Here is a 15,691-nt window from a genome sequence, read left to right as displayed (position 1 = left end):
ACAATCATACCGGCAGCTGCCTGACACTCCCCCACTGGTCCATTTAATTTACGATTTTATCCCTGAATAAAAATTATGATTTCGCCCTCAGTTCAAAATTACGTTTTCCCATCGTTTTAGTTTTTTCCGCAAAAGTAGAAAACTTTTTTTTAATTGGTTGACTTGATTTAATTTTTTTTTCGTGTCAAGCAGCTGCCTAACACTCCCTCATTAGTCTTGAAAAATTGCAATTTTGCCCTGAGCCGAAAAAACGGTTATAGTAGTGTTTTTTTAATTGATTGAGAATTGTTCGGCCATCGCCCCGCAACGCAGGCGGGGCATCACCTAGTTTCTTACAATGCCAATAAACTGACTTTCTTTTGATAGTATGGAACAAAAATGTGATACACCAAACTTACGCAAAGATGAAAAATTGCACAAACATTCAAAGAATCCAAAAATGGTTTCCATAGCAAAAACAAGATTCATTCAGATCGAGTCAGATGTTACTTATGGATCAAATCAAGACAGACAATCGAGAGACCAGATCTTGCAAACCTGTTTCTGAAATTTTTGATGATATTGATGTGTACGTCACTTTTTGGTGTTTTTAATTGAACCTCTCTGTATACGTTAAGCCGTTGTTGCCACCGCCGCCACGACTTACTTTAAAAGGGAAAGCATGACTCATTGAATCTTGAAAAGATGTTTCAGTTTGACCACCAACTTCCATTCTTCGTTGCTCAACTCATCCTATATACATGCAGAATTATGAACTATATAAGTTAACCATACAAACATATATGAACTAATAATCATTATAAATCGCAATTTTAGGTTACCCGATAATTGGCCTTTAAGACATCGATGGAGTTTCTTGTGATGTGGCTGACAAGTTCGTCCTCCATCTCAAAATGTCTCCCGAACATTTTTTGCTGCTCCTCAGCATTGCTTCCCGTTATCTTCACATGTAAACAGTTAAGCATGTAAGATAAGACTAAGAACGGTCTCTTTTCAAGATATTAATTTTATTTTTAAAGTAGAGTGATTTAAGAGGCGTATCGATTTTAAACAGACAAACTTTAGACCTATTTAACCCACCCTCTTACTTTTAAACTAAATTTATTGACTTTACCCATTTGACTAGTTAAATAAAACCTAACTCTCGATCGAAACAGACAAACTTTAGACCTAATCTTGTTAAGAGACAAAATACAAAAATAAAGAAAAAACACATTTTGAAGGGTGATTTCAGTACTCTGCCTTGCTCTTACCCTAGGTTGTCTAAGTCGTGATCGCCTGTGTGCAAATAAAAGCACACACCAGAACAAAAAAACGCAATAATTAATATTATAATAAATACAAGGATAGAAAATTAATGCTGCTACCCAAATATAATTAAAAAAAAAAAACTTAATACATTTAGCAACTTTTAAAAATATATATCTTTGGGGAAGGTAATATAGATGTAAAATATTATTTAGTTGACATTGCTTATAGATGAATAAAACCATACTAGAATATTGATCTCTAATGTGTTAACCTAAAGGATTGTTTGAGTGCCGTCCAAATCATTACCAAGTTACTTAATAGCATATTGAAAAGGTCATATTATGTTGGTAAAAAAAAAATAGTTTTTTTAATCTCTAATGTGTTAAACAAATGTTTGTGTGCTAGCTCATTTTGCCACCTCCACACATATAAAACAATAATCAAGTAAAGCTGCATACCTTGATAGCCACCTTCTGTCCTTTCTTGGCATAGTCGACAGGCTTGTGGTTATTCTCGATGGACGAGATCCGCCCAATATCAATAAAATCCCTCTGAGGAATGCAAATTGGAGTTCCAATCTGCAAAATATAAAAACTTGGTACTGAAAAAAGGTATCTATTGAGAAAAAAGATTATATTAAATAAAGCAGCAGAAATAATAATCAGAGTGTGTACTTAGGAGCATACGGTACAACTACGAAAAGAACTCCTTAGGCAGCTAATACAATTGAGTACAAAACCGCTTAAATATAAAGTAAATTTGGCAAAGATAATTCATGCATTCAAGTTACTCGTTAATAGATAAGAACGATTCAGGGCACAAAATTATGTTAACAGAAATATTAACTATCAAAAGATGTTAACAGGTTGGTAGATACGTAAATGATTAAGAATGTGCAATTCCGAAAAATATACTATATACGAGATGGAACAAAAATAAATACCTTAAGGATGCCCTCAATAACATCGACACCCAGAATAATTGGATCCTTCTTGTTGAACACACAGTTCGGCATAATCTGGAGAACACATGGAAACACGGCATCTTCAGCAGCTTCTCTTTTCTTTTCTTCTTTAAGATTATCGATATACGCCTTAAATTGATCAAACAGGTGGTAAATAATATCAGCTATAAAAATCTTGACACCGATATCATCAGCAAGCTCCCGGGCCTCTGGGGTCACTTTAACATCAAAAGCCAAAATTGTCGCATACTCTTTCTTCTTTTCTAGCATCACACTAGCCTTCATAACATCTTTTTTATGTACGGGACCTATACCTATACCACTAACGGGTATGCTGACAACCGGTGTTTTTAGAAACTCGAGTAATGCTTCTAGTGATCCGAGAGTAGATGCTTGCACGTAAACTCCTTCGCCGCTTTTATCGATTCTACTCATTACATTCCTCATATCGTCCATCACTGATTCTTTGATCTCATCCACGTCATCATCTGGCCCCACCACATATAGAGCGGTTCCCGCCACTGCGTGCTCAAGATTCTGGTCGAGGGTAATTAGATGTTACGGGTCAATAACAATAAAATGATAAACCTGTGGTGAACCAAAGAAAAGCAAACCGTTATTTTCATATTTTGAAAATTAACGTCACCTGTCCAGTAATTTTGATCCCTTGTGCAGCTTTGATTTCCTTGTGATGAATGTAGGCTCCCTGAATCAAAGAACAAGCAAGTTCGTCAAAACTTAAGAAAACTACAAAATGTTGATACTAATTACAAATTATATATTTCTGTTGTTAAAAGCGATCGCCCAGTGCGCCTAGGCGACCTGGGCGAGCAAGGCGGCCTGGGACCGCTTTTGTCTCCTAGATAAAAAAAGCAACGTTCTTTTTTTTTTAAAAAAAAAACCCTATCTTTAAAAACAAACTAGATTTTATTTACAGCTAATTTTAAATATTTTAGAATCATATCTCATCAAATCTGTATATATTTTTAAAGATATTTTGAATTTCAAAAACTTAAGAGATATATTATCTTTATATAATAGATAACTCGTATACACAGCCACAGCATTCACAGTTCTGTTTTTTTCTGCCGGTAAAAAAATACTACAGGTATGTGATTCTGTTAAAGAATTATTTATTCTTTCATCATTCAGTTACATATTGATCCATGAGAACTATGCTACAGGATATGGTCTTGAATTTTGTCTACTTTTGGAAGTCTGAACTTTATTGTTTTCAAGTCTTAACAGTTTGGGTTTTGGGATATTTTGGTGATTCATAATAATGTTGGTTTTATTTTAAGGTTTATGATATTTGAAAACTTTTGGAATTTGAGGATTTGGCTTTTTTCGGTTCATAACTTTGTTTTTTAATGTTTTTATTTGATTGCGCTTTTTTTTTCTCAGGCGCTCGCTTTTTTTGCGCTTCTCGCCTAGGCGAGAAGCGACCCCTATGCGCCTAGAGTGCGCCTAACGCATTTGATAACTATGTTATATATGATATCCGTACCTTTACTCGAAGTTCTTTCATGGGATGGGGAGTCAATAAGGAACGAATTGTGGTATGAATCGGTCCCTGCAATAGACATCGTTTGTTAAACGAGCTATCATAATAATAACTTAAATGCACATAGTAATATATTATAGTATTGAGATTTACCTGAAAGCCACAAACAACAATCTCGTCTCCTTCACGAAGCACACCGTTAACCAATACCACATCAATGGTAGTTCCAAGACCTTCTATGACTTTAACCTCCAATACCGTACACTAAAAAAAATCCGATTCCAGAAGATAAAAAATTCAGAAACTGGTAACATGTAAAACGAAAAAACAAGATGCGGAAAAAAAGATGGTAATAGGTGATACCTGAATTTCATTGCTGTATGTTAGTTTTTCAACCATTGTCTTCTGAGCCCACTGGACGAGTAGTAATAACATTTCTGGTATGCCTTCACCACTGATGACCCAAAAAAAAAACAAGTTCGGTTCAATGATTCATTATTCAAATGGCGTATTGGATTTTAGATTGTCGGAAAGAAAAATACCTGATAGCACTAGTGGGTACGATACTATAAGTTTCCCCCCGTTCTTTGTTCTTGCTGTACAATTCAGTATTAATTCCTTGCTCCTTAAATTGTGTAATTATCTGGAGGTTATAAAGCTCGAGTCATGACAAATCCCGTAAGGAAAAGAAAACTAAAATGTTTGCTACAAAAAATGTTGACCTGAGTGAGCCTATGTTCGAATTCGAGTTGAACATCCCTAGATTGCAGTTTCATTGCCTTCCCAATTGGTGCGTTTCGGCATACTTTCCACCCGTATAATCTGTCAACCTACGCCTCCCACAATACAATGTACCAAAATCAGAAAAGAGGAATAGCATGTGAGTGATGTTTAAAATTGAGTACTAACTACTAACGTACCTTATTCAGGGCGACGATAAATTCAGTATTCCTCATTCTTAAAAGGTTTAGCGACTCAATGGTTTGCGGTTCCAAGCCATGCATAATGTCAACAACCAAAATGGCAATATCACATAAACCAGAACCCCGAGACCTTAAGTTCTTGAAAGACTCATGCCCAGGTGTATCAATAACCAATAAACCAGGGACGTTAAGTTTTGCATCTGCTTTTAACTCTTTTGTTCTCTCACGAATGTTATCAGCAGGAATATAGGTGGCACCAATTTGTTGAGTGATTCCACCAGCCTCACCTTCTTGAACGTTAGTCCTTCTAATACAATCAAGCAACTTGGTTTTTCCAGTATCGACATGACCCATAATGCAGCAAATTGGAGACCGAAGCGTCTTTTCACCTTCTTCTTCTTCCTTATCTTCCTTTTTACCATTAACAGCTTTTTGTTTACCTTTGTTTGCGACAACTGGTGCGGGCTGGTTTTGAGGCACTTCCTTGGTCTTAACATCTTTTTTAACTACAGGTGCGGGTTCCGGTTCGGGTTCGGGTTCTGCAGCTTCCTCCTCGTCACCAAACGCACTGACACCTGGCAGTTTGAGATCAGCACCGTCCCAACTCTTTGCATCCCATTCCTCATCTGACTCATCGTCTTCTTTGTTCCCGCTCTCTTGTTCAACAGCAGGAGCCTCGGTTTTCTCCTCCACGTTCTCCGTGTCCACGTCATCAGCCTTGTCAGCATCTACAGAACCGAGTTCAGAGACATTGTCGTCCTGGATGGAAGTAAAGGATTTCCCGTTCGCATGCTGTTGTGGCTTTGATTTCTTCGTTACATACTTGGGTCGTTTTGTGGGTGCATGAGTAGTAGTTTCTCCGGTCGGTTGCGGCAGACCACCCGTTTTAGCGAGAAATTGATTCCGCATTAACTCCAACCGCTGAGCTTCTGCCTTCTGTTTTGCGGTCAAAAGTTTCCCTTCTTGTTTCTTTTTCAACATTTTTTCTTTTTCTCGTTCTTTTTTCAAGCGCTTTCTTTCTTCTGCTTGGCGTTCCTCTTCTTCTTTACGTAAGCGTTCCTCTTCTTCCTTTCTTAACTTCTCTTCTTCTTCCCTTTTCTTTTTCTCTTCTGCTTCTTTAAGTCTTGCAAGTCTTTCTTGCATCTCTCTAACATGCTTTGGAACCTTCTTATCGGGTACTTTACCCTTTGATTCTACTGGCTTTTCCTCTACAACAGGGGTTGCAGTAGTCTTTCCTGCAGCAGCAGCCTTCTTTTCTTTTTCTTTTTCCTTCTTCTTTTTCTTCTTTTTAGCCGCTGCAGACTCAACAGCCTCTTCATTTCCATCCTTTTCACCATCTTCATCAACCACTGGTTCAGCCTGAGGTTGAACCTTCTCCTCTTGTGGCGGTTCTACAGCGGAAAATGGGGGAACTGCGGCGGGAGCGGGAGCTTCACCGAGTTCTGCAAGAATTTTGTCAAGGTCGTCCTCTTCTTGAGCCGTTCTTCCACCTTTCTTTTTCTTCTTTTTATTCTTGGAAGTTTCCGGAGCAACTGACTCTTTGCTAGCTTGTTCTGGTACTTGTTCACGTTCGTCAACGGTGTTAGTGTTTTTCTTCTTGGATGGCTTTTTTTTACCAGAAAACTTGATCGTAGAAGAATCTTCTTCATCATGATCAGCAGCATCTTCAACACTCAATCCCGAGACCGAAACATCCTCATTATCAGATGGAATGTTTTTCTTCTTTGATGACTTGCTAGACTTTTTCTTTCCCGTGAAGGTAATGGGCGCATCTTCTTCACTTTCGTTATCATTCTCTCCATCATCAAGCATTGAAAAGACGCTACCACTCGGTTTCTTATTTGCTTTAGACGATTTCTTCTTCCCGGTAAAGGAAATAACTGGCTCCTCATCTTCATCATCTTCTTGATCCGATTGTTGTTTTAATTCTAAATCATCATCATCATCATCATCCCCAATTGCATCAAATGCTGAACCCGTAAACAAACTACCACCCTTTTTCGCCTTCGACGACTTCTTTTTTCCACCAAACACGACACTAACATCTTCCTCGCTAACATCATCATCTTCTTCATCCTTAGTCACATTCTCATCCGCATCTTCGTCACCAAGCAATGCAAAACCCGAAGCAGCAAACGAATTCCCACCCTTTTTCCCCTTCGGCTTCGATTTCTTCTTACCAGCAAACTGAATCTCCAAACCGTCATCCCCATCATCAACATCTTCAGCATCCTCATTCAGTCGCGTATTCTTACCCTTCTTCCCCTTTTTCTTACCAGCGACCGGCGCCACGTTCTCCTCTCCCTGAACCGACTTCTCCTCTGACATTTCCGTTCCGATCGAATACTCATCATCATCAATTACCACAGCTTTCTTTCTCGACTTACCCGCACCCCCAACGTTCTCCTCGTCACGAGCTACCGTCTTCTTTTTCCCCATCTACGCAGTGCTAATTCGACGAATAGATTACTCTAATCTAATACCACCACAAACTTCCCAGAACCCTAGAAACACAACAAAAACCAACAAAAGTACACTATAATCAGTCTAATATAATAAACATATATGCTATCATTTCAATCAACAAATAAATTACTCCAACCTAACTTTAATACAAACCTTGCAAAACCTAAAAATCACAACAAACAAAGCAACAAAAAACCCTAAAATTAGTCTAACATAATAAACAAACAATAAGCTACAATACCTACAGACCTTCTAGAACCCTAAAAACTCAACCAAAAAACTCTATAATCAACTTAATATAATACGCATATGTAATAAACATATATGCTAACATCTCAATCAACAAATAGATTACTCCAATCTAACCTCACTACAAACCTTGCAAATCTTAAACAAACACAACGAAAAGCAACAAAAACCCTAAAATCAAACTAACATAATAATAAACATATACGCTAGCATAGGCCTGTCAATGGATGGATATGGATCGGATCAAAATTAAATGGATCATGATCCGATCCATGATCCAGCATAATGGATCGTGATCCGATCCATATCCAAATAATTTTAAATGGATGGATCACTATCTGGATCGATCCATTATTAAAAAAAACTCAAAAAATCAAAACAGACCATAAAAATTCAAAAAAAATCTAAAAAATTAAAAAAAAAAATCTAAAATTTTGAAAAAATCTAAAAAAATAAAAAACTACATCATTATAAGATCACAATGGTAAGCGACCAAAAAAAATCAAGTATACGGTTCAAACCTAAACAAAAATTAATTAAGATCACAAAGGTTTGTTATAGAAAAAAAAAGACAAGTATGACGATTTGACAAACAGTAACTCATGTAATCACACATCATTAAATAGTTAAACAAATATTATAGCGACAAAAAGTTTAAATTTCCGTTGCGAAGTCTATATCTATATCAATCACACAAAAAGTTTCAGATATTATAATCTTCATGTCGTTCTCCTAAATATCTTATCATTTCTTCAGCTTTATATACTTTTTTTGTAACACAAGTAATATTATAAAAATAGTTTCTCCAGGTTACCAAACCAATTTACTACTTAAAATAGTTCAATTTAGGCACTCAATAATAATACTGAGTCTAGTCGAGTTCGCTCGTCACATAATCCCAAGGTTTAAAAAGGCGGAAACGGGCATTGAGGCGTTTTCCATTAGCCTCACGAGGCGTAAGCCTCGAGGCAGGTTGAGGCTTAAGCCTGAAACATTATTAAAAAAATAAAATATAAATATATATTTCATAAAAATCACAAATTAACATAAAACAAACATCATGAATATTTTATAACCCTCTTTAGTAATAACACAAACATCATAAATAGTTCAAACAAGATTTAACATAAAACAAGCATCATAAAATAGTTCGAACAACTTAAATTAGTAATGTTATGACATCTAAATATCATAAAATACTTCGAACAACTTAATCAGAAGTATCAGAAGTGATTAGGACGGAAATTGGTCGGAAATTGCTGAGGTGATTCTGGGTGAGTAGAGAAGCGGGTGACTGCGTGAAGAATCAGACGTGATTCTGGTCTATGTAATATGTTAGGCTGTTAGCGATTAGGTTTTTTTAACCTAATAGATGTTTTTTTAAGTTAACTATTGGGTTGGGCCACCAATAAAGCCCAATAAACACTAAATGGGTCTAAAATAAAGTCCAGAAAACCTAAAATTTTTCAATTTTCACAAGGTCTAGCCTCACCGCCTCGGACAACCTCAGAAAGCCTCGGATGACTGAGGCCTAGGTTTCAGTTGACCTCTATGAGGCTAGCCTTTTAGGCGGTTTTTCATAGCCTCATCCGAGGCGTAAGCCTCGAGACGGGCCTCAGAAAGCCTTTTTAAACCATGCATAATCCACAATCTTAAACTCTTATTCGACTAAGCCGACAAGCAAGCTAACTAGTACCTACAGCTTGTACTCTTCTTAGGTATTTATACAAATCAAATAGCTCGAACTGGATTTAATAAAGTTTTTAATGAGCTACTATGAGCAATTTACGAGTCACGAATTAGTTTTTACTCCTGATAACGCTTTGAACTTGAAAGTATTCTTAATAAAGTGACTTTTTTTAAAAATTGGGGAACAGTTTAAGTGGTTCAAAAATGAGAAACATAATCAGTGTTTTTGCAGATCGATTTCAAAATCAAATGCAGAGGTTTTCACATACAGCTTTACAAAGCGTAGAGGATTTCATAAACTATTGAAGCCGATCAAGCCGTCGACCATTTTAAGATCCAAAACGGTTTGGTTCATGGTTCAGTTTTGGCGAATTTATTGGTTCGGTAAAGAACTTAGAACCATCTGCATGAACTTAGAATCATTCCAAAGCAGATGCATATCCATTGACTAACTAATATTAGCAACAGAGTAGCCTTGTTTTTACATCATTCCAATTCAATTAATTTCTTCAAACAAAACATTGAATGTGTATCAGTTTTAAAGTTATGGGCCGAAAACAATTACACAACTAAATCAATAATCAATTAAACGGAGGTAATACATTCAGCAAAACCTAAACACAATTTACATCGAATCAACAATTTTAAACCTAACAAATCATGAAAAAACGAAACATAAGTGAGTATTTTGTTGAATCAGTGTGAGAAATTGAGAGGACTTACGACGGTGGTTGTTGCGAGCTGTCGTGGTAGTTGCGAGCGGTCGTGGTGGCTGCGAACGGTGGTGATGGCTACAATTGGAGTCGTGGTGGCTGCGAACATATATGCTAACATCTCAATCAACAAATAGATTACTCCAATCTAACCTCACTACAAACCTTGCGAAACTTAAACAAACACAACGAAAAGAAACAAAAACCCTAAAATCAAACTAACATGATAATAAACATATATGTTAGCATCTCAATAATCTAAATCAATATCCGTATCCGAATCGAAATCTAGAAACACTAACTAAACATACAATAAGCAACAAAAACTACTGATCAATCCGTTCAAAATCGAATCAAATATGCATAACAAAATCATAAATTTGGACTGGAAAAAAACAAGCGGTTGCAGATTGAAGATAGCTTACTTTCCGATGCGAGTTCGTGATTATCGGAGTATGATGATGATGAATAACGATTGCAAAAAAGTGTGAATTGAGGGAGATCGGTTGGAAATAGTGGAAGCAAAACTGAATAATATGAATATAAGATAGAAGAAAGTAGAGGGTGCCTTGGATGCAAGGGGTATGGGTGTATTAGGGTTACGAGACTGATTGGTGCGGCTTATAAAATCCTTTACAATCTTTATATCTTTCACAATATGTTTTATATTTTTTATACCCGTGCATTACAAGTTACAACCCCATAAATTATATGAGTTTAACAAATATAATTTTATATACTAAATAATAGAATAATATATCTTTAAAATTTTCGTTTATATTACACGTATTATATAAATGCAATTATATATATTAAACTAGGTTATAACCCCGTGTATTACACGGGTTGAATAAATGTAATTTTATATACTAAATTAAAAAATTATTCTTTAAAAATTTCGTTCATTACACGGGTTGAACAAATGTAATTTTAAATATTAAAATTATATCTCTAAGAATCCCATGTATTGTACTGAATAAATGTAATTTTATATACCAAATAATAAAAACTCGTGATTTGTACAGGTTGAATAAATCTAATTATATATACTAAATAATAAAAAAATTATATCTTTAAAAACACTGTGTATTACACAGATTAAATAAATATAATTTTATAACCTTGTATATTACTCGGGTTGGATAAATATAATTTAATAAACTAAATAATAAAAAATTATATCCTTATAAACCTCGTGTATTATACGGGTTGAATAAATCTAATTATATGTACTAAATCATCATCATCATCAGACTCAGTAAATCCCACCAATAGCAAAGCTAAGGTAGGGTCTGGGGAGGGTAAGATGTAGAGGCTGCTTTCAGTGAGACCCCGACTCGATAGTAGTTTTGCATCAAGCCTTGGACATAAAGCACATAACACTTAGCAATCGGGACAAAGACCGATTAGTACATGTTCCCTTTTGTCTTTCTGTTATCAACGCCACCACATGATGATGATGCATTATTAACCGCCCGCCGCTTTTAACGTTATTTTCACGAACTTAGTAAAATAACATTTAAATTAGTGCAATTTCACTTTTGCCCTCCGAGCGTCCACACATATATATTATATGCGCATACCGCAAGCGGGGCGAATATATGATGTTCAATGTTTATAAAAAAATATATAATATGTGCAACATCTTAAATGTTTGTTGTTAGAATCAATTCAATATTATGAATAAATAAGAAAGATAAAATACGAAGGGAAAGAAAGCATTATTTAAAAAATATCTTTAATTTATAACTTAATTTTGAAGATAATATATTATTAGAAAAAATAGAATATTTATAGCTTAAATTTGAAGATAAAATATTATTAGAAAAAATAGAATGATTCTATCCGAAATTCAAAGTAAGATAAGATTTAATATTAATTGAATATTTATTATTTAATTAATTAATATAAGATAAGTATGAAAATACATGAAATTACAAATGTAGACGCCTTAAATGAATGACACGTGTCACTTATTGGTTTCTTTTATTATATAGTATAGATAATAAAAAAGATATATTAATTTGACTTATTTCAAAAAAAAAATTACACATTAATTACTTTTATTATATAATATAGATATAAATAATAATCTACATACAGATATAGATATGTATATAATAAAAAACTCCATTTTAATATAATTAAAACCTTTTTACGGTCTTGTAGTTACAAGATTAATTATCTTGTTTAATATTATATTAACAAGATTAAATGAGTTTTAATTATATGTTGAATACATTGTGATAGATTGAATGGAAATATTATACACACATGAAGGTTATCTTTGTTGGGTGAAAATTTAGAGAAATGTATTCTCTAAATTATATTTTTACACTTCTAAATATTTTCTATTTTCTAAACACCATAATAACTGGTGTTATCTCGGGTATGAAGGTCATCTCCGGCAGTACACATACAGTTTCGGTTGTTGTACTCTGGGAGACACAACCGTCTGAGATGATGCGCGGAATCTGTTTTAAAGGAAGCGTGTTGAACATGTGTCTCAACCAAAACCGTCAACAATTTTGCTTGTCATGCAGCGGAGTTTCGTTCTGGTAGGTGCGGTTGAAGTTTTCAAAGACATTGGCTTTGAATCAAGATTAGTACAATTTAGTTGTATTTTATATTCGTTTATGTAGTTTTTGTACCCGGTGTTGTACTACTCGATTTTCCCACAAACAACGAGAGTCTCGTTGTTATGTATGATTTATTTTGTAATATATCTTAATAAAAAGTGAACTTAGTTCCTACAAGAATTATCCGAATTCGATAACATTAACTAATTCGGTTTTTAGAGAAAAAGGAAGCATCATTGTGCTTCCTTGTGTTATATTCAACTCAATTATAGTATTATTTAACTTATATATTTGTTACTCATTTTAATCACCAGCAATTATGTTACTCATTTTAATCACTAGTCCAATTGGTAATTTGGTTGTGCAATTGGCTTATTTAACTTTCTTACATAGTTAGTTTTACATCTGGGTAAAAGAAGATAATAAACTTGGGTGAAACTGATAAATCATAATAAATTACTATCAATTTGAGTGATATAGAATTTATTGTGACGTAAACCTTGTTGGATAGCCGATTGATTGAGTGATTGATGGATTTGAGCACAATCGACATATTTATTCGTGAAAAAAATCAACCTTAACTAGAACATATTTAAATGTTAGCTACATTTCTAGGCATATTGATACCAATTTCAACATCTGATTTTTACTCATATCATGCTTATTATCATATACGAGGCTACTTTGAATTGTTTATTTATTTCCATAGGTGCAAAACAGTAACAGGGGTAAGAATAAGATTGGAAATGCGCATATTATATGTACGTTAATACAAGTTTAAGAAATGGACTTGATTATTATTATTACTAGGGAGAAAGCCCGTGCGACGCACGGCATGCATAATAGCTATTGTTTGTTCGTGGTAAGACGTTTGACACGGCCGGTGCATAACATGTAAGACGATATGCCTACAAAGGGGCGTGCTTAAACTTTATTAAACTATGGACCATAAGGTGTTTCCTTGGCAAAACTTGCCGGCCAAAAAGAAGTGAAAAAAGATGTCTTCCAAGGAAAAAAATACATGAAACAGAAAAAGGAAAAACGCATAAACTCTCACACGCCTTCTTATCTTATTGGATAACAGATAGACCAAACTTTAGCTAACGCATGCCACCGTCATCCCCAATCCCATCACCAGCCAACTGACTGCAGTGAAATAACGAAAAGAAAACTATTAAAAATGGTATACTATGTTGACGTATATATGCATCGAAAGTAGTACGGGTTTTCATTACTAACACTAAGTGCAGACGGTATACCTTTCATGTGGGTCACTGTCAACTGTTTCTTCTGAATCCGAATCTGCATAAGCAGGCCTGGGAAGGAAAAGCACGAAACATTTATGTAGACGGTTATCCAAAAATAAATATGCACAATTACATTGTTTATGGAAATCAATTAATTATAGTTGAAAGTTTTTTTGTTGCCTTTCCATTTATAATGACACCAAGTTTTTTTTTTCAAAAGCCAACTTCTCCCCTTATATGTCTTTACACATTCGAAATGATGCGTTACCAAGTTTTTTTATTCCTATTTTTTTAATGTAGAACAATGCACTTTTATATTTACGAACTCAAGTTTTCGACTGTTGTAGCCTCCTAATTTTAAAATAGAGTAAACATATACCATGTATGTAAATAACATTTCAGATCGAGTAGAAAGGTAAATAGCACATCTTTAAATAAAATGGTTTATTAAACAGGGCACGAATAAAGTGTAAGCCGATATATACCTTACGGTCGCTTCAACGCGCTTAACTGGTGTCGGTATGGGTAGCACCCCTTGTCTTTAGCGGGGATCGATGGAGGTGTGGAAGAACCAAAGGGCTTACAACCATCCCCATCTAGCAGGACATTCTTGCAGTTGAAGGATTCAAAATGGCCATGATCATAATACGTACACAAATCAAGCTGGAGGATAAAGAACTACCTTTATGTCAGTGACAATATAGTCGGTGCTCATGTACCTGTCGTTAACACTTGTCACGTCCCATTTTCTACAAACCATTATCGTGATAGGTCTGGTGCTCCCTTCACGGAGCTCACTAAGGAACATATGACTGCTTGTACCACCGTCGGACGTTTGCAAACTAAGGGGGCTGGCCATGGCAATAGAGGAGGAAAGGAAACTATGAACCTACAAACATAACAAAGCCGGCAATCTTAGAGCATAACCAAAGACCGCTCAACTGTCTATAAATTAATCATATCCTAATGAATAATATTAAATGACAAGGATATTCAAAGAGGCACAATAAAACAATGCAATTTAATTAATTTTAAAGCGACTTTTGGAATCCTAGCTTGTAGTTAGAGTTTCTTGAATTGGTTTTTATATAATGTTAGACTTTATATTAGAGAACAATTTATTAAGAAATACCTACCACTTGTACACTATTAATTATAGTGGGAATACCCGCGCGTTGCGGCAGGGACTTATGTTTTCTAACGAACGTGGCGTGGTGGATTTCACATTATTTATTTGCAATACCAATTTGCTAAAACAACCAATATATCAATAGGTCTAGACAAACTTACTCCATATATAGTTCATCTTTAGTCAAAATCTTATTTTCATCACCTCTAACAGAATGGTAAAACAAAAATCCAAATATAATGCAAAAAGAAAAGTTTAATAATAACAATACATACGAATGAATGATAAGCCCATAAAAGGGGGAGGTGATAAAGCCCTTATCTCATGGGTTTTTATATAACATTAAAACTCGTCTCCTTAATACCACCAGCAACTGTCACTTTTATCCCATTCCTAGCCATTTGAACCAAACACATCCTATGATCAAACATTTGTTTATAATTGTTTCCATCAGAACTTGTATATTTCAAATCCAAGCATGCACTCATCTAGACAATAAACCATGAACAATTTAAAGATAAACTTACAGTACAAATTGATAACACGTATCCTAAATTAGATATCAGTTCATCAAATTCATGAATACAAGCATCATAAGGCTCATATACTCCACTTCCATGAACAATGATACCAAATCAGATGATCTTATTTACAAATTAATCACAGTTTTCCTAATTTAGGTATAATTACATTGAAATTGTAACCAATAACCAGTTGTCTCATGTAAATTGTATGTCAAATTCAAAAATATACAAATATAAACTCATACAAACCTGAATCATATATTTATTTGCAAATTAACCAAAAGTAAACAAACAAAAAACATGTGAATCATAAAATAAGAAGTCAAGTGAATAAACAATTACGTAGAGAGCGTTCGAGCAACGGATCGGGCTTTTGGTGCAGATGATTAAGAATAATAATAAGAAGAAAACACGAGTGAATTAAGGACCTCAACATGATCGGTTCCAGTACCC

The 15,691-nt window shown here is 34.7% G+C and overlaps 1 protein-coding gene across 5 annotated transcripts; it reads right to left on the bottom strand.

Annotated features, from left to right (window-relative positions):
• Window positions 1–344: 344 nt before the first annotated feature.
• LOC110917373 (eukaryotic translation initiation factor 5B) lies at window positions 345–10,396 on the bottom strand. Of its 5 annotated transcripts, XR_004884926.1 has the most exons (14): window positions 10,185–10,396; window positions 9,770–9,858; window positions 4,640–7,146; window positions 4,442–4,549; window positions 4,262–4,362; window positions 4,083–4,173; window positions 3,873–3,983; window positions 3,723–3,788; window positions 2,862–2,921; window positions 2,195–2,752; window positions 1,710–1,829; window positions 822–941; window positions 529–732; window positions 345–484 (listed from the first exon to the last, which is right to left on the bottom strand). XR_004884926.1 is itself a non-coding variant. In XM_022161942.2 (13 exons), the coding sequence occupies exons 3-13, from the start codon at window positions 7,079–7,081 to the stop codon at window positions 667–669; spliced, it is 3,843 nt and encodes a 1,280-aa protein (XP_022017634.1). In that variant the 5' UTR covers window positions 7,082–7,146; window positions 9,770–9,858; window positions 10,185–10,396; the 3' UTR covers window positions 395–666. The 5 variants fall into 5 exon arrangements, 4 of the variants coding, with proteins under 4 accessions (XP_022017634.1, XP_035841973.1, XP_022017636.1 ...); XM_022161942.2 differs by having other exon boundaries at window positions 395–732; XM_035986080.1 differs by having other exon boundaries at window positions 395–732; window positions 9,770–9,933; window positions 10,185–10,380.
• Window positions 10,397–15,691: the final 5,295 nt, after the last annotated feature.

Source organism: Helianthus annuus, chromosome 16 (genome assembly GCF_002127325.2).
Source record: "Helianthus annuus cultivar XRQ/B chromosome 16, HanXRQr2.0-SUNRISE, whole genome shotgun sequence".
Classification (NCBI taxonomy): domain Eukaryota; kingdom Viridiplantae; phylum Streptophyta; class Magnoliopsida; order Asterales; family Asteraceae; genus Helianthus; species Helianthus annuus.
Note: the sequence above shows the minus strand (reverse complement) of the source record. Positions and strands in the feature narration are given on the sequence as shown.

Bases quoted from the DNA above. Each gene is read 5' to 3' on its own strand.
- LOC110917373 (XM_022161942.2), bottom strand. From the start codon at position 7,081: ATGGGGAAAAAGAAGACGGTAGCTCGTGACGAGGAGAACGTTGGGGGT. The intron at 1,830-2,194 runs GTATTTATTTTT...TATATTTTGCAG, and splicing joins TTATTGAGGGCATCCTTAAG to ATTGGAACTCCAATTTGCAT. The intron at 942-1,709 runs GTATGCAGCTTT...TTACATGTGAAG, and splicing joins GACAGAAGGTGGCTATCAAG to ATAACGGGAAGCAATGCTGA.